At 48.8% G+C, this 19,897-nt stretch overlaps 1 protein-coding gene across 18 annotated transcripts in view; it reads left to right on the top strand.

The window, feature by feature from the left end:
- robo2 (roundabout, axon guidance receptor, homolog 2 (Drosophila)) overlaps positions 1-19,897 on the top strand; it is a 1,628,477-nt gene that overhangs the window by 1,495,757 nt on the left and 112,823 nt on the right. For all 18 annotated transcript variants that reach the window (XM_072513070.1, XM_072513078.1, XM_072513075.1 and 15 more), the window contains exons 10-13: positions 4,133-4,214; positions 5,183-5,351; positions 7,941-8,107; positions 17,774-17,895. In XM_072513070.1, coding sequence (XP_072369171.1) covers positions 4,133-4,214; positions 5,183-5,351; positions 7,941-8,107; positions 17,774-17,895 — 540 coding nt within the window. The remainder of the gene's footprint in view (positions 1-4,132; positions 4,215-5,182; positions 5,352-7,940; positions 8,108-17,773; positions 17,896-19,897) is intronic.

The following is a 19,897-nucleotide window of genomic DNA, read 5'->3' as shown; positions in this document are numbered from 1 at the left end:
TGATATATCCCTCAACCCTCACTGTAACACTCTGACACCCCACATTCCTCACTGTAACACACTGATATATCCCTCAACCCTCACTGTAACACTCTGACACCCCCCATTCCTCACTGTAACACACTGATATATCCCTCAACCCTCACTGTAACACTCTGACACCCCACATTCCTCACTGTAACACACTGATATATCCTACACCATTCACTGTAACACACTGATATATCCCTCAACCCTCACTGTAACACACTGATATATCCCTCAACCCTCACTGTAACACTCTGACACCCCACATTCCTCACTGTAACACACTGATATATCCCTCAACCCTCACTGTAACACTCTGACACCCCCCATTCCTCACTGTAACACACTGATATATCCCTCAACCCTCACTGTAACACTCTGACACCCCACATTGCTCACTGTAACACACTGATATATCCTACACCATTCACTGTAACACTCTGATACCCCACATTCCTCACTGTAACACTCTGATATATCCTACATGCTTCACTGTGACACTCTGATCCCCCACATTCCTCACTGTAACACACTGATATATCCTACACGCTTCACTGTGACACTCTGACACCCCACATTCCTCACTCTAACACACTGATATATCGCTCAACCCTCACTGTAACACACTGATCCCCCACATTCCTCACTGTAACACTCTGACACCCCCCCCATTCCTCACTGTAACACACTGATATACCCCACATTCCTCACTGTAACACTCTGATACCCCACATTCCTCACTCTAACTCTCTGAGATACCCCACACCCCTAACTAACACTCCGATGTACTTCACACCCTCACTGTAACACTCTGATATACGCCACACCCCTCACTGTCACACTCTGATACACGCCACAACCCTCACTGTAACAATCTGAAAAACCCCACACCCCTTACTGTAACACTCTGATATACCCCCACCCCTCACTGTAACACTCTGATATACCCCCACCCCTCACTGTAACACACTGATATACCCCACACCCCTCACTGTAACACACTGATATACCCCACACCCCTCATTGTAACACTCTCTGAAATGAAAATGAAATGAAAATCACTTAATGTCACAAGTCGGCTTCAATGAAGTTACTGTGAAAAGCCCCTAGTCGCCACATTCCAGCGCCTGTTCAGGGAGGCTGTTATGGGAATTGAACCGTGCTGCTGGCCTGCATTGGTCTGCTTTCAATGCCAGCGATTTAGCCCTGTACTAAACAGCCCCTGCTATATATAAACAGCCCTCTGATATACCCCACACCCCTCCCTCTATCACTCTGATATACCCCACACCCCTCACTGTAACACTCTTATATACCCCCACCCCTCATCGTAACTGGGATTTAGGACATTGGAAGAAGGTAGGGATGTGGGATTGAGGCACATGGGGAGAAGGTGGGTAGGTGGGATTGAGGGGTATGGCGAGAAGTGGGCAGGCCCGATCTAGGGATATGAGGAATAGGTGGGTAGGTGGGTTGAGGGATAAGAGAAGGTGGGTAGGTGAAATTGAGGGATATGGGGAGAAGGTGGGTAGGTGGAATCGAGGGGATATGGGGAGGAGGTGCGTATGTGGGATTGAGGGATATGAGGAGAAGGTTGGTAGGTGGGATTGAGAGATATGGGGAGAAGGTGGGTAGGTGGAATTGAGGGATATGGGGATAGGTGGGTAGGTGGAATTGAGGGATATGGGGAGAAGGTGGGTAGGTGGGATTGAGGGATGAGGAGAAGGTGAGTTGGTGAAGTTGAGGGATGGGGAGAAGTTAGGTGTCTCTCTGAAAAAGGTCTTGGTTGACTCTTTCCTGTCATTGAGAATTATTTTCTTCCGCCCAATGCCAGTTTCTTCCAGCCAGTAAGTGAGCTTATTCTCTCAGCCCCGATCAGAATAGCAGCCCGTGATCTCTTCTGTTTGAACTCAGTGAGTCATCAATTGTCAGGATAAGGAAGAACTGTCAAACCAGCAGCTGATGTAAAGGACGGAGAAAAAACGAAGAGAAAGATGTTGTAGTCGACAAATCATGAGAAAGAAAGTCTGTCCTCGGGTCCTGGAATGTTGGCCAATATATATTAATTATAAATCGCCTTCGGCCAAAATAGAATTTATTGAAAAATTAATGTCAGCATTGCTTTAGGTAAACAATTTAGTCTTTCTTGTCATGTTGCAAGGCATGCACAGGTCATAGGGGTTAATGCATTTCTGCTGTTGGAGTTGGATTAAACTCATCGCTTTAATGTCCTGTTCTACCCGGGTCAGCCCCAGAGAGCAACAATTAAAACCAGCAGCTAGCTAAACTCAAAACAAAACTTTCGCTGGGATGATGGACTGGCTCCTCGGAGGGAGGCAGGGTTACAGGACGGTTGTCTGCACTCCCTTCTGAGCAGTGTAGAAATGCTGGAGCTCAGAAGGCGGATAATTCAGCCCATCCCTCCTTTGCTGGCAATTTGAAAGGGAAACCCAATGAGCCCCACTTTGCTCCTCTTAAACCTGCCAAATCATCCTCCTTCGAGCATTCATCCGCCTCCCTTTTTTGAATGTTCCTCTCGAGTCGACTTCCACCACCTTTTCAGGCAGCGTGTCCCAGACCACAACAGCTCGCTGCAGGAGACGCTGGAGCTCCTGAACAGCATTGTGGGTGTACCTCCAGCGCAGGGACGGGAGCAGTTTCAGAAAGTGGTTCACCACCACCTTCACAAGGGATAGTAGCAAGGAATGAATACTGTTTTTCCATATCCCATAGGAACAGGAGGAAGCCATTTATTCCCTCGAGCCTGTTCTACCATTCATCGAGATGATGGCCGATCTGTAACCTAACTCCATAGAGGGTGGCACGGTGGCACAGTAATTAGCACTGCTGCCTCACAGCGCCAGGGACCTGGGTTCAACACCGGCCTTGGGTGACTATCTGTGTGGACTTTGCACGTTCTCCCCATGTCTGCGTGGGTTTCCTCCGGGTGCTCCAGCTTCCTTCCAGGGTCCAAATATGTACAGGTTAGGTGGATTGGCCACGCTAAATTGCGTTGGGGGAGGGGGGGCTGGTTTAGCTCAGTGGGCTAGACAGCTGGTTTGTGATGCAGAACAAGGCCAGCAGCACGGGTTCAATTCCCGTACCAGCTGAGAATTCTGAATTCTCCCTCTGTGTACCCGAACATGCGCTGGAATGTGGTGACTAGGGGCTTTTCCCAGTAACTTCATTGCAGTGTTAATGTAAGCCTACTTGTGACAATAAAAAGATTATTATTATTATTATTAGTGTCTAAAGGTTAGATGGGGTTACGGGGATAGGGCGAGGCAGTGGACCTAGGTGGGGTGTTCATATGGAGAGTGGGTGCAGACTCAATGGGCCGAATGGCCTCTTTCTGCACTGTAATGATTCTATGGTATACTCTACCTACCTTTGCCTAGTATCGCTCAATATCTTTGGACAACAAAAATCTATCAACCTCTAACTTTAAGTTAATAATGAATGTTGCATTCATTGCCATTTGCGGAAGGCAGTTCCAAACATTCATCACACTTTTGCGAGCATGAGCTTTTTCTAAAATCATTTGCGAAAGGTCTGGCTCTAATTTTAAAACTGTGCCCCCCCCCCCCCCAAACTGGTCCTCGACTCCCCAAACCAGCAGAAATCATTTCTCTCACTCCCTGCCTTATCTTTTCCTCTTAATGTCTTGCAATCTTCAATCAAATCGCCCCTTAACCTTCTACCTTCCGAGGAATTCAAGCCTGATGCGTTTAACCTCTCTTTGTAATTTAACCCTGGGATCCAGGTACCGTTCTGATAAATCTGCACTGCACTCCCTCCAAGGTCAGCGTATTCTTCCCAAGTAAACTGCTCCCAATACTTTAGATACGTTCTAACCAGGCCCAGGACTTTGTGGAGCTGATTTTTTACCCCCTTGTATTGCTGCCCTCTAGCTATAAAGGCCATCATTTATTAGCCTTTCTGATTATTTTCTATTCTGGTTTATATTTTAATAATCTGTGTCGATGGGCCCCAAAGGTTCTTTGAACCATCGCTGTTTCTTACTTTTCACCATTTAGAAAGTCTACAGACCTCCTGAGAGTGAATGAACAATAAGGTTTCGCCCCTTTTCTTGTCTCAATCCTAGGCCACTGACTCTGGAATCTATACATGCGTTGCTACAAGCTCAAGCGGTGAAACTTCTTGGAGTGCGTTTTTGGAAGTGCGAGGTATTTCTTCAGTCTTGGCATTTATTGTTCTAAATATGTGTGTTCCTCAATACTTTTCCTTCGACCCCCTTCGTCAAGAAGCGGGCCCCTGACGGGAAACACTGATGCCTGAAAGGTGAGGAATTAAGGTGAGGTAAATCAAAACAACAGGAATCATCTTTGGTTTCGAGAGCCTGGGAGGAAAACCGAAAGGAGAGAATCTCGGGTTTTGGGCAGAAATGTCACATGCGTTGGGTGGACAGTCAGTAGACGATGTGGAGATGCCGGCGTTGGACTGGGGAGGGCACAGTAAGAAGTCTTACACCAGGTTAAAGTCCATCAGGTTTGTTTCAAATCGCTAGCTTTCGGAGCACTGCTCCTTCCTCAGGCCAATGAAGAGCTGGGTTCCAGAAACACATATATAGTCAAAGATGCAAGATGATACTTTGAATGCGAGCATTTGCAGGTAATTAAGACTTTACAGATCCAGAGAGAGGGGTAATCTCAGGTTAAAGAGGTGTGAATTGTCTCAAGCCAGGACAGTTGGTAGGATTTCGCAAGCCCAGGCCAGATGGTGGGGATGAATGTAATACGACATGAATCCAAAGTCTCGGTTGAGGCCGCACTCATGTCTGTGGAACTTGGCTGTAAGTTTCTGCTCGGCGATTTTGCGTTGTCGCGCATCCTGGAGGCCTTTGTCTTGCATCTTTGAATCTGTCTATCTATATGTTTCTGGAACATACCTCTTCATTCACCTGAGGAAGGAGCAGCGCTCCGAAAGCTAGTGATTTGAAACAAACCTGTTGGACTTTAACCTGGTGTTGTAAGACTTCTTACTGTGCTCACCCCAGTCCAACGCTGGCACCTCCACATCATGGCTGTTGAATGGACAGCAGGTGAGCATCAGGGGAGGAACTAATGGTTGACGGACATTCAGGGGGATCAGAATCGGTGCTCTCCCTGAAAGGACTTCTTTTTTTTTTTTGCAGAGTCAGGTGCAGCAACGGTCAATGTCAAGGTGGATATGGAGGCTCTGCCAGGATCTCCTTCCAAACCTCAAGTTGCTGACGTCACGAGGAATACCGTCACGCTCACCTGGTTGGCAGGGAAACATGTTGGGTCTTCACCAGTCACATCGTACGTCATTGAGGCCTTCAGGTATGTGAACTGCGGGAATCGAGATCCAGTGAGGACAAGCAGCGAACCCAGGCTGCAGCTGTGGTGCCTCCCCCCAATCAATGACTCACACCCACTGAAGGCGGCCCCTTGACAACATTCAGCGGCTCCGGGAGCTCCATTTAGCTCCCCCCCCCCGTTGATTTGGGGGTCAGACATCCATTTAGCTGCCCCCCCTTTGTGTGATATCGCCCCTGAACAAAAACAACTTGCACTGACATACACTTTTAACAGGGGAAAGATATTTTGCAAGGGCGTTATTGTCAAAATTTGGGACTTACTGGCACATTCATTTCATTTTCATTTCATTTCATTTGGAGAGGTGAGCAAAGGCTTGGTGAAAGAGTTGGTTTTAAGGAGCATCACCAAGGAGAAGTGACAGGAAGAGACGTGGAGAAGTTCAGAAAGGGAATACAAGAATGGGAGCTTGGCAGCTGAAGGCACCGCCTCTGATTGTGGAGCATCGAAAATCAAGTATGACCAAAAGTGGACCAAATGCAGAGACTACAGAGAGTTCCGGAAGGCTGGAGTGAAGTACAGAGCTAGAATGGGGGTAAAGCCACAGAGGGATAGGAAAAAAAATGTCGGAGGGGGGAATTTATATTCAAGAGGTTGCTGGAGCAGGAACAGCCTTGTATTCACATCTCCTAGCACTGCCGTTTGGTCACGTTCCAGTGAGCTCCATCTGGACAGAGCCAAGGGAAGTGAAGCTCAGAAAATCCACAGTGTCCGTGGCCTCAGAGCAGTAAAGCCTTAACACTGGACCCCCCCACCCCCACCCCCGGGTCAAGGTCTCGACTCCAATAGGCTCAGGTGCCAAGGCAACAGGAGACACCGAGTCCTCGGGTAAAATATATTTCGTGTTCAGGAATTAGTGTCCCCGAGCTCATTATGCGTCGACTAATTGTGTTAACAGATTAAGTGTGAGGTAATTGTATTAACAGATTAAGCCATGTGTTTGCTTTTTGTTCCTGCTCTCCGCCTGTTTCTAAATTGCTTCAGAAAATGACGGACTTTGGTGGCGTTGAGAGATTGCAGAAACTGGGGCTGCTCTCCCTCGAGCAGAGAAGGTTAAAGGGAAGATTTCGTCGTGGTGTTCAAAATAACGAGGGACTGTGATAAAGTAAAAAGGGGGAGCCTCTAGTTTGCACTGTCAGGTAGCAAGAGAACGGCAAATAAATGTCATTGGCAAATTCACCATTACAACATGGGAACAGGTGGAGGCAATTCAGCAACTTGGGCCTGACTTTTATTTATTCTTTCATGGCAATGCAAATTTGTTGCCCCCACCTCTTGAACTGAGTGGCTCGCCAGGCCATTTCAGAGGGAAGTTAAGAGTCACATGCTAGCTAGAACCAGGATAGCGGATTCAATAATAATAATCTTTATTGTCACAAGTAGGCCGACATTAACACTGCAATGAAGTTACTGTGAAAATCGCCCAGTCGCCACACTCCGGCGCCTGTTCGGGTACACAGAGGGAGAATTCAGAATGTCCAATTCACCTTAGTAGCACGTCTTTCGGGACATGTGGGAGGAAACTGGAGCACCCGGAGGAAACCCACGCAGACCCGGGGATAACGTGGAGACTCCACACAGACAGTGACCCAAGCCCGGGAATCGAACCCGGGTCCATGACGCTGTGAAGCAACAGTGCTAACCACTGTGCTCCCGTGCCGCCCATAAAGGATATTATTGAGCCAGATTTTTACAACAATCAATGATCGTTTCACAGTCACCCCTGAGACTAGTTTTCAAATCCAGAATTTAAATTTCACCAGGTTCAATGATGGGAGTGAACCCATGTCGCTCGAGTATGGGTGGATTGCTAGTCCAGTGACATTCCCGCTATGCCACCATCTCCCCGTGGCTAATCTGTATCTTAACTCCATCTACCCACTTTTAAAATTCAAATGCGGGACGTGGGCATCACTGGCTAGACCAGCATTTATTGCCCATTCGTAATTGCTCCTGGAGAAGGTGGTGATGAGCTGCCTTCTTGAACCGTGCAGTCCATGTGGTGTAAGTACATCCTCAGTGCTGTTAGGGAAGGAGTTCCAGTATTTTGACCCAGTATCAGTGAAGGAACAGCGATATATTATTTACAAGTCAGGATGGTGAGTGACTCCCTAACTTTCAATACCCTTTTGCCTGATAAAAAAGTCAATCAATCTGTCTTGAAATTTTCAAATTACCCCCTGCCTCAATGAACCTTTGCATGAAACAGTTCTAGATTTCCACTCACCTTTGTGTGAAGGACATCACCTGACCAGCCTCGCTCTGAATTTACGGTGAAGCCTCTGTGTTCTGGTCTCCCCACATTTTAAATCCCAAATTTATCTTATGTACCACTTTTAGATTGCCCCTTAATCTCCAGAGCGGTGATGAGAGGTTGTTTTGCACAGTGAGCTGTTTTGACCTGGAAACAGATGCAAGGATAACTTTCAATAAGTGGGTGAAGGCACGGCTGCCAATGCAGGAGTGAAGGGAGAGGGGTGGGGAAGGGGTTGGGTGATAGAACCCCAAAGCAACAGTGAAGTAACAAGTATTATCTCTGTTTTTTTCCTTCAGCCAATCTGTAAGTAACAGCTGGCAAACAGTGGCTGACCACGTGAAGGACACTTTGTACACTGTCCGGGGATTGAGACCAAACACTATCTACCTCTTCATGGTGCGTGCCGTCAATGCACAGGGCGTCAGTGACCCCAGCCAGATGAGTGACCCTGTCCGGACTCAAGGTAAGAACTTCATTATCTTGGAGTGTGGTGAACGCACTTTCACATTCAATGATACAGTCTTCGGCACGTTCCGTTTTCTACTGCTCGTCTGTATTGTATTAGTGCCAACCATGACTGCGGCAGCCATTGGTGGGGTAACGGCCAGACTTGCCATCGTCAGGGTAGGTGCAAAAGAAAAATTGGGCAAATTTCCTTCACCTCATTGCTGTCTATCGCCCTCTTGCTAGAGAGGGAATCTGTAAAAGGTCGCAACGGAGGCGGCTGTGATGCTAATCAAAATGGGTATTTACAAAGCCTAATGGGATGTTGGCCTTCATTCCCAGAGGGATGGACTACATCGGATGAATATTATCTTACAGCTGTCCGGAGCTCTGGATAAATCACAACCGGAGTGACTACAATGAGCTCTGGGCCCCACACCTCAGGAAGGATTGGTATTCGAATTATTGCAATGCAAATTCACCTGAATGATCTTGGGGCTAATACTCTAATAGAGTAGAGGCCACAAGAAACTTGTATCCCATCAATATTGGAAGCTTAGGGGGTGACTTGATTGGGACAGTAAAGCTGTTTAAAAGATTTGGTAGACTAGATCGAGATAAACTATTTTCTCTGGTGGGGTGGGACTGGAGGGAGTCCAGAACGAGAGGAAAATAACCTTAAAATTAGTGCCAGTGGTGATGCCAGGAAGCATTTCTTCAAACAAAGGGGTATCAGAAATCTGGAACGCGTTCCCCTAAAGAGTTGTCGAGGCGGCAGGTGAATTGAAAGCAAGAATGATAGATGTTTGTTCGGCAAAACTATTAAGTGTTTCAGAACCAGGATAGGTAGGTGGAGTTAAAATACAGATCAGCCACGAAGCAACTGAACGGCAGGACAGGCTCGAGGGGCTGAATGGCCTTCACCTGTTCCAATGATGGACTTCGTGGAAAACTGACGTATGAAGATGAGCTAGCTAGGGAGCAGGGCTGGGGGCAGGTAATGTCTCCGGATTCTCAGCATCCTCCGAAGATGACCAGGGCAAGAATAAAAAACATTTGTCATCACAACGTGTCAATATGAGAAGATTTCAGATTGAAGTTGAGAAGAGGGCAAGAAGAAGGGAGATGGATTAATTCAGGAGGAACTGTTTCCACTGGCTGGAGAGTCAATAATCAGGTCACAGATGTAAGACAATTTAAAAATGAATCAAGAGGGATGATGAATTGGAAGGGCGGGGGGGGGGGTTGGGGGGACAAATCTAGGTCAGCGATCACAGGGGCGACAGGGGAACGGGACTTGCCGTGTGGTTGAGACACAGGAAGAACTTTGGATGACATCAATTTGACGGAGGGTGGGATGTGGGAGGCAAGCCACAGGAATGTGTTGGAATAGTCCCATCCAGAGGGAACAAAGGGATAGATGAGAGTTTCAGCAGCTGAACTGAGATGGGGCGAAGTCAGGCGGTGTTAGGGAGGTGGAAACAAGTCTTTGCGCTGGCACAAATATGAGACCGGAACTCATCTCTGGATCAAACATGACTCCCAAGGTTTGAACAGACTGGCTTAGACTCAGACTGTTGCCAGGGAGGGCTGGGTTCGGTCGCTAGGGAACGGAGTTTGGATGGTGGTGGGAGGGGGGTGGGGTGGGGGGGGGGGGACACAGAAAATAATGGCTTTCATTTTCCTAATATTTAATTGGAGAAAATATCTGCTCATTCAGAACTGGATGTCGGATAAACCAGTTTGATAAGTTAGCGACAGTGGAGTTAAGAACAAGGGGAAAAGTGGGACTAACTGGGCAATTCTTTCAAAGAGCTGGACCAGGTGCCTAGGGCTGAATGGCCTCCTTCTCTGTGCTGTAAGATTCTCTGAAATTCCACAAGAGTGTCTTGACTCCAATTAGCTTCTCATTACCACATTCTCCTCCACAAATCAGGCTATACCCCAAGTGACAGGCCTCCGAGGAGCTGGCATTTACACAGCAGCTTAAGGGAGTCGGGGCCGGAATGGTAGATGTGCTGCCGAATCAGAGTGGGGCGCGTGGCGTGATTAGAGTGGAGCTGTCTGCAAACAGACCGTGGCCCACTCTGAATCGAAATTAAAAGCAAGATGTTCTCAAATGCGTCCCTTCTAATTACCCGAGTTCAGATTGAACTCTGACTCCTCTTTAACCAGCCGTGCGTTTGTTTTCACACCTCAAAGTGCCCGTCTCTCTCCACTGCTTCGCTCCACCTTCACATTGCTGCTCAGAGAGAGAGGGAGCTGTGCACTGGCTGATCAACTGTTGAGGGCAGCATCCGACCCCATTCTCTTACACTGGAAATTCGAGGTGTGCGAGGGGTGGGGGCTTTCTTTAGACTGTTTGAACCTCAGGACGTCACTGCCCTGGAACTTCGAAGCAAGCACTTTACATGACCTAAAGACTTCAGGAGGAAGAGCAGGTGACTTCAACCTGTTACCCGGACCAGTATTTATCCCTCAACAACGTCACTAAAACTGAGGTTCTGCCCATTGGTCACAGAGCTGTTGAAGGGGCCTCATTGTGCACAATGTATCCTTCACTATAATCGTGCATAATTGGTGCAAAGTGCTTCGGAGCACCCTGAGATTGCGAAAGGCGTGACGTGAATGAAGGTTGTCCCTTCTCCAGCTAAATTCTCGGCTACCACAAATTGTATTTTTGTTGGCACCTGGGAAGGTCAGCGTTCAACTGAGCGGTGAGGCCTTCTGTGGTCAAATAGCTTTCTTAGCGCACATGGTCACTTTGGCGGAGAGCAAGGGGAGGGGGAGCAGAGGAGAGAAATGATTCCGTTCACAGCAAAGTCAGCTGCAGACAGAGAGAGACAGAAAGCCTGACAGAGAGCCATGGACAGGAGAGCATTAGAGAGCAGGAAGGGAGAAGGAATCAAATAAACGGGAAGCATCAGATAGACACATGCTGGAAAGAAAGCAGAAAAGCGACAGCAATAGATAGACAGGTAGACAAAGGGATGTAGCTACAGTCAGATGAAGAGAGGGTGGGAGAAGGGAGAGAACACCAAAACAAAGATGGACTTTGTCAGGGAGATATATGCAGTGAAAATGAACAGCAGAGGGATAGGGTGCCAAGGGCAGAGAGCGAGAGACAGAGAAAAAGAGCAAGGGATGGGGAGAAAATCATCATGAGAAACAGTGACAAAGGGAATGAGAGTGCCAGGGAACCAGACAACTGTAAAAAGAGACATGGAGAGAAAGAGAGAGAGCAAAGGGTACGTTCAGAGATAGTCGGTGAGAGAGATGGAGAGACAAAAAAGCAAAACAGCAGGACAGAGAAATACTGCAAGGCAGACGCTGTTCATTTATGAGTAATTAATTAAAACACTTGATTCCAATTACATTAATTTGCATAATTAAATGAGGCTTGATCCGAGTCCTTCTATCCAGCACCCTGCGGTTGTCAGAAACATCACAGTCTGAAAATTCACTCATGGTTGCTGTTTTGCCATGAATTATAGCGGAGGAAAAGAGTCATTGTTTAATCTGGCAGCGGACTGCTTTTCTCTTGCAAGCAATGGAAACTAAAGTAAACCAGCAGCTCCCCGATGGCCTGGGATGTGGATTTGTGCTTCACCGGTTCACAGTACGGTTACAGCACAGACGGTGGCCATTCAGCCTCTCTTGTCCATGCCAGCTCTCTTCAAGAATATCTCAGCTGCTGCCATCCCTCACCCTTTCCCCACCGCCCTGCAAATATATTCCCTTTGAAAACCCGCTCCCGCACCGTGAGGCAGTGGATTCCGGATCCTAACCACGCCCTCTGTTAAAATGTTTTTATTTCCCATGCCGTCTCCCATTCCCTCTGCTGCCCTACCCTTCCGCCAGTGCGAACAGTTTCTTGCCCGCCGCTCTGTGCAGATCCCTCGTGGTTAGTAACACCTCTCCCCTCAACCTTCTCAGCAGGGGCTGGTTTAGCACAGTGGGCTAAATTGCTGGCTTTTAAAGCAGACCCAGGCAGGCCAGCAGCGTGGGTTCAATTCCCGTACCAGCCTCCCCGAACAGGCGCCGGAATGTGGCGACTAGGGGCTTTTCACAGTAACTTCATTTGAAGCCGACTTGTGACAGTAAGCGATTTTCATTAAGGGCTGGTTTAGCACATGGACATTCTGGCGCCTGTTCGGGGAAAATAAGCGATTTTCATTTCATTTCTTCTCCGAGGGGAATTCCACTGGCTTCTCCAGTCCATCCACGTGACTTGCATTCCTCATTCGCGGAACAATTCTCATCGATCCTCGCCGATATACTCACCTCCCATCCACAGACTCTGTCTACACCTCCCGCTACCTCGGGAAAGCGGGCAGCATAATCAAAGACCTCTCCCACCCGGCTTACTCACTCTTCCAACCTCTTCCATCGGGCAGCAGATTCAAAAGTCTGAGAACATGCACAAACAGATTCAAAAGCAGCTTCTTCCCCGCTGTTACCAGACTCCTAAATGACCCTCTTATTGGCTGAACTGATCTCTTCACACGTCTTCTACTGAGTAGAACTACACTCCATATGCTCTGTGCCTATGTATTTACATTTTGTACTTATGTATGTCCAATAGTTAAATTAAATTCAAAGTTTACCAGTATATCCACTCCACCTAAGTCATTGTTCTGCAATGTTGAATTTTGATTTATCCTCGCTGTGTTCTCAGTTTGCTGCTGTTCCTTAAACCCCCCTACCCCCAAACCTCATTCCTTCCTCAGAACTGGCTCTTCCTTCCTGTTACTTGTCCATCTGTTCCCCCCGCCCCCCCCAAAAAAAACTTGAAAACCAGGGTCACAAAGGAGAAGGTTTGTACAGGTAACGATATCCAAAAAGGAGACACCTCTCCTTTAACTCTGACACACGTTCTGTTGCACATTAGCACGCCCGACACACCAATCATCCTTATCTTGTGTTGCTGACCAAATAAAGAGCAGGTGCGATCCCACAGAAACCGGGGCAAGTCAGAATAGAAGCAGGAGGAGGCCATTCGGCCCTTCAAGCCTGCTCCCCCATTCATTGTGATCATGGCTGATCATCAAGTTCAATACCCTGATCCCGCTTTCCCCCCTATCCCTTGATCTCTTTAGCCCCAAGAGCTATATCTAATTCCTTCTTGAAATTACACAATGTTTTGTCCTCAACTACTTTCTATGGTAGCGAATTCCACAGATTCCCCACTCTCTGGGTGAAGAAATTTCTCCTCACCTCAGTCCTAAAAGGTTTACCCCTTATCCTCAAACTATGACGCCTGGTTCTGGACTCCCCGCCATCGGGAACATTCTTTCCGAATCTCCCGTCTAATCCTGGTAGAATTTTAAGGGCGGAATTCTCCAATAATGGGCTATGTCCCCACGCCAGCGCCAGAAAGTCCAGAGTGATTCTCCGACCTGCAGGGGGCTTGCAGGGCCTCGGAGTGCTCCTCGCAGCTCTGGCTGCGGATACGGGGCCCCGCACTTCCGGTCGGGAGTCGGCACATGTGCACGGCGGTGTCCAGCAGCAGCCGCCCCGTGGGACATGGTGGACTCAGCCCGTGGGGCGGCACCAGAAATGTAGGCCCCCCCCCCCCGAGATCGTGCGCACCCGCGGGTCCGTGAACCCCGATCGCCCCTGGCCATCTGTGAGGCCCCCCACCCCCTCGGTGAACGATCCCCCCGCCCCCCACCAGGGCGGCCGCGGACGATAGATGGTTAGAAGCACGCCATCGGGAACTCGGCCAGTTTTCCTCGGAGAATCGAGGGAGGGGGCCTCTGTCAATGACCCCCTACCCGCGCCGCGTAGTTCGCGCATGCGCAATTCGCGGGTGCCCATTCTCCGCCCGCGGGCCGATCGCGATTTCGGCACGGCGGCTCGGAGAATCCAGCCCTATAAGTTTCTATGAGATCTGCTCTCGCTCTTCTTTTTTTCCAATAAACTTCGAGTACCCAATTAATTTTTTCCAATTAAGGGGCAATTTATCATGGCCAATCCACCTCCCCTGCACATCTTTAGACTGTGGGAGGAAACCGGAGCACCCGGAGGAAACCCACGCACACACGGGGAGGACGTGCAGACTTCGCGCAGACAGTGACCCAAGCCGGGAATCGAACCGAGGTACCTGGTGCTGTGAGGCAGCAGTGCTAACCACCATGCGGCTTACATCAGCGACTGATGCATGTGGACACCAAAGCCTCACTGAGTATCCATTCAAATAATAATCTGCCTTCCTATTGCTGTCAACGTGGATAACCTCACGTTTCTCCACGTTATACTGCATCTGCCATGTATAAGCCCACCCTGAGCCTGCCCAAATGCCACTGAAGCATCTGTGCATATTCCTCACAGCTCACCCTCCCACCCAACTTTGTACCATCTGCAAATTTGGAAATAATGGCCGGGATTCTCCAAAATCCCGGGCAAGTGTTGACGCGGGTGTCAAAACCAGCGCGAGCGATGCCGGGGTCAACGGGACTCCAGGCCCAATCATTCTCCCCGTCCTCAGGGGCGAGAACGGAGCCAGAGTGCTATACGCTGCTCTGGCGCCAAAGGCGGGCCCGCCACGGTCGGCGTGGGTCTGCACATGCGCACCACGGCCGTCTCCGCGCCGGCCGCGGGCAACATAGCGGAGCCCTACAGGGGCCCGGCGTGGATGAGCATGGGCTCCCCTGGAATTAGTGCGCCTGCTGATCGGTTGCCCCGATCTCGGGTCTGGCCATGGAGGTGCCGCCCAGAGTCGGCTCCCCCCCCCTCTCCCGCTACCAGGGCGGCCCCCGCAGCCAGAACGCTGAGGTCCCGCCGGGTATGACCATATGTAAATCACGCCGGTGGGACTCGGCATGCACTCGGCACATCGAGCGCGCAGAATCGCCGCGTTGGCCGCTTTCAACTGCCCCGACTGGCGCCGTGGCGACTACGCCGCCGTGATTGGCGTCGGAGCAGCATGGCAGGATTCGCGCACCACCGCCCCCAGTGATTCTCTGACCCGGCGCGGGCTGGGAGAATCCCGGCCAATACATTTAGTTCCCTCGTCCAAATCATTAATATATAATGTGAACAGTTGGGGTCCTAGCACAGATCCCCTGCGGTACCCCACTGGTCTCTGCCTGCCATCAGGTAAAGAGCCATTTATTCCAAGTTTTTGCTTCCTATCTGCTAACCAGCTTTCTGTCCATCTCAAAACACTTCCCACAACCCCATGCGCTTTAACTTTACACAGTAATCTGCTATGTGAACACTTGTCAAAAGCCTTCTGAAAGTCTAAATATACCACATCCCCCTGTTCTCCCTGATCAATTCTACCAGTTACATCTTCAAAGAATTCCAGTAGATTTGTTAAGTATGATTTCCCTTTCGTAAATCCACGCTGATTTTGTCTCATTGCACTATTGCTTTCCAAATGCTGTAGTATGAAATCCTTAATAATGGACTCCAGGAATTTCCTCATTACCAACATTAGGCTCACTGGTCAATAGTACCCTGTTTTCTCTCTACCTCCCTTTTTGAATTGCGGGATTACATACGCTATCCTCCAATCTGTAGGAACCATTCCAGAGTCCAAAGAATTTTGGAAAACAACCACCAATGGATCTACTATTTCGAGGGACACTTCCTTATGTACTCTGGGATGAAGATTATCAGGTCCTGGAGATTTACACGCCTTCAATCACATTCATTTTCTTAAAACCATTTCTTCACTAATACTAATTTCCTTCACCTTCACTAAAAGTTGTGTTTTTCAGAAATTCTGGTACATTATTCATGACTTCCTTTGTAAATCAGTCTCACTCATTATTTTGTTCAGTAGCCCACATGAAGTGTTCCCCATCAGGCCCATGGGACAGAACACGACAAAGACCCAAAGGAATTAGAGTGAGGATCAGTAGGTCAGAGTTAGCTGATGCCAAGCTCGGGTTTCAGAACATTCCAGTCAGAAGGGGAAATTGCGGCTTTCCCCAGGTTTGAGGGAGCATTCGGCAGCGTGGGAGACATAATAATCGTAATAATCTTTATTGTCGCAAGTAGGCTTGCATGAACACTTTCAGACACCAACAACAGTAGAATCATCGAAACCCTACAGTGCAGAAGGAGGCCATGTGAGCCTGCACCGACCTTCTGAAAGAGTACCCTACCCCGGCCCACACCCCACAATGTCACCTAACCGCTGGGCACTAGGGGGCAATTGATCACGGCCAGTCCACCTAACCTGCACACCTTTGGACTGTGGGTGGAAAGAGGAGCACCCGGTGGAAACCCACGCAGACACGGGGAGAACGTGCAGACTCAACACAGCAGTGACCCAAGGTCAGAATTGAACTCGGGTCCCTGGAGCTGTGAGGCAGTGATGCCAACCACTGTGCCACCATGCCACTCATAGCTAAAGTCTGCATGAACACTTACAGTCTGTGTCATTGTTAGACTCAAAGTGCTGATTGGCAGAAGCTCTATTTGTTATCATGGTGCTTCTTCACATTCCACATTGATTTTCCTTTTATTTCCTGAAATTGTTGCCCCCGATTGGCTCTGTGAAATAAAAGTCAATGAGAAATGCCAGAGACTGTCTATCTGGAAATTTGTTTTGAAGAGTTCAAAGTGTTACTCTGTTGAGTGACGGAAAGTGAGCCCAAGTAATGTTTTTATTGTTTGAGTTAAGGGATGTCCCATCAAACACTCCCAAACACAGACTAGATAGCGAATAAAGCTCCCTCTACACTGACCCATCAAACACTCCCAGGACAGATACAGCACGGGGTTAGATACAGAGTAAAGCTCCCTCTACACTGTCCCCATCAAACACTCCCAGGACAGGTACAGCACGGGGTTAGATACAGAGTAAAGCTCCCTTTACACTGTCCCCATCAAACACTCCCAGGACAGGTACAGCACGGGTTAGATACAGAGTAAAGCTCCCTCTAGACTGACCCATCAAACACTCCCAGGACAGATACAGCACGGGGTTAGATACAGAGTAAAGCTCCCTTTACACTGTCCCCATCAAACACTCCCAGGACAGGTACAGCACGGGTTAGATACAGAGTAAAGCTCCCTCTACACTGTCCCCATCAAACGCTCCCAGGACAGGTACAGCACGGGGTTAGATACAGAGTAAAGCTCCCTCTACACTGTCCCCATCAAACACTCCCAGGACAGGTATAGCACAGGGTTAGATACAGAGTAAAGCTCCCTCTGCATGTCTCCATCAAACACTCTCAGGACAGGTACAGCACAAGGTTAGATACAGAGTAAAGCTCCCTCTACACTGTCCCCATCAAACACTCCCAGGATAGGTACAGCACGGGGTTAGATACAGAGCAAAGCTCCCTCTACACTGTCCCCATCAAACACTCCCCGGACGGGAGCAGCACGGGGTGGAGCTAAGATGAAAGAAAGTCAGGAATGTAGTGGTCTGTATACTTTATTGCTACACTGATTCACATCTCCAATGAATAGACTCTGGAATAAGCTGGTGGAAGGTTTTTGTCAGTGTGTTAATGTGTATGCGGAATGAAGGCAGCCTGTGGTCCGATTCCTTTGAGGGTGTCGAGGAGACATGCTGGGCTATCGCATGAATATATCTCAAATCTACAACCTCTGATCAAAAGTCATTAACCTGAAACATTAACTCTGCCTCTTTCACCACAGATATAGCCTTTTGTGAACTTGTCCCAAAACCTATTTTCTTCTTCTCTTTTCCTTCCAGATATCAGCCCACCAGCACAAGGTGTGGATCACAGGCAAGTACAGCGGGAGCTTGGTGAAGTCATCGTCCGTCTCCACAACCCACTTGTCCTCACACCGTCCAGCATCCAAGTCACATGGACGGTGAGCGCCTGATTATATTACTGAAAGCAAGTCTCTGACACTCGTTGACCGCTGTTTATCTCCAGTAGGTGTCAGGCCTGGCTCTGTGGGCAGCACGCTAATTTTGGTGTCAGTAGGTTAATGGTGCTCGTTGCATTCCAGGCAACCGGAACACAAAATCCTCGCTGAAATTCCTGAGTGCAGTTTCGGCCGAGTGCTACTCTGTCGGAGGTGCCCGATTCTGGATGGGAGGTTCCACCCTGTGAGCCCTCACACCTGGTAGTTAATGATCCTCTGGTCCTACTTCCAAAAGCAGGAGAGTTCTCCCTGGTGCAGTGAGCAACATTTATGCTCTTTAACCAACATCACTAACAGTTGACGCCGTCATTTTTACATTGCTGTGTATGGGATCTTGCTGTGCACAAACTGGCTGCCATGTTTTTACAATGGTGAATACGCTCTATTGGCTGTCCTGAGGCTGTGAAATTGTCTGGAGTTTGGAAGAATGAGAGGTGATCTCTTTGGGACATATAAGATTCTGAGAGGGTTTTGAGAAGGGAGGTGGGGGGTGGGGGGTTGCTGGGGGGAGAAAATCTGCTGCCGACCTCCCCTCATTACAACAGCGACTGCATTTTTCCAGTTGTAAAATGCTTTGAAATGTCCGAAGGGTGTGAGGAGCCTTGTTTAAATGCACCGTACTGTTCGTAGAGTAGGAGTTCCATGGTCGTCGATGGCAATTCAGGGAGGATAAATGTAGGCTGGAGGAGGAACATGACAGGAACATTAAAAGGAGTGCCGGCTATTGATGTAACGATGAAAGAAACCAGGTGGATTTGTGTTTGGGGAGAAGTCGATGGATCTCATTGCATTAGAAGAAGATTGCTGTCCTTAAGATAAGGCTTGCCAGAGATTTAGATTGCAAGGGTGCTTGATGTAACAATGAAAACAGCTTTAATCTGGCCTGTCACTGATCTGTGATCAGAGGATGCAGGCACTTTGGGAATAAGATTTTCTGATCTAGGGTTTAGAAGGTGCAGGGCGATAGGTGTGTATGGTTGTGCGGTGTGTATGTGTGTGTGTATGTGTGTCCATGCGAGTGTGTGTGTCTGTGAGCAGTGTGAGTGTGTGTGTGTGAGTAGCGTATGCATATGTATGTGTGTGCGTGTGTATGGATGCATGTGTGTATGTGTGTGCATGTGTATGTGCGTGTGTGTGTATGTGCGTGTGTACCACACTCGTTGGAAGTGGTGAGGCCCTTCTAATCGATTACACCGTATACCTGGGACTCATTCGAAGGCACCCTGGGGTCTCCTAGGATCAGTCTCCCGCAGGATGTCTTGGAAATATGGTCTCCCCAAACTGGGAAAAATGGTCAAAGTAAGGGACAATCCATTAAAATGCAGCGCAGTTGGTCAGCCTGGCTGCAAATGCCGTGATAGCGGACAAGGCTGAGGCGAGATGCAGTAAAGGTGTTCACAATCTTGAACGGTTTAAAGGTGTAAATGAAGAGGAGCTGTTTCCAGCGGCAGGTGCGGCAGTAACCAGAGGACCCAGCTTTAAGATAATTGGCAAAAGAACCAAAGGGGAGAGGGATTCTTTCTTTGTTCTTTCGCAGGATGTGGGCATCGCTGTGTAGACCACCATTTATTGCCCATCCCTAATTGCCCTTGAGAAGTTGGTGGTGAGCTGCCTTCTTGAACGGCTGCAGTCCCTGAGGTGTAGGCACACCCACTGTGCTGCTAGGGAGGGGGTTCCAGGCTACCCAACAAGCTGCTCTGATCAGGAATGCGCTGTCTGAAAAGTTGGTGGGAGCAGATCGAACTTTCAAAAAGGGAATTGAATAAAAAGCTGAATAGGGATGACACAAAATTGCAGGTCTATGGGGAGAGACCGCTGAGAGTGGGATTCATAGCTCTGTCAGAGAGTTGACGCAGACACTGAAGGCCGATTGCCTCCTCCTGTTTTCTGTGTCATTGTTTGGCTTCGGGGCCTCCGAGTTCCTGGTGATTTAGGTAAAAGCGAG

Source organism: Scyliorhinus torazame, chromosome 8 (genome assembly GCF_047496885.1).
Source record: "Scyliorhinus torazame isolate Kashiwa2021f chromosome 8, sScyTor2.1, whole genome shotgun sequence".
Classification (NCBI taxonomy): domain Eukaryota; kingdom Metazoa; phylum Chordata; class Chondrichthyes; order Carcharhiniformes; family Scyliorhinidae; genus Scyliorhinus; species Scyliorhinus torazame.
Note: the sequence above shows the minus strand (reverse complement) of the source record. Positions and strands in the feature narration are given on the sequence as shown.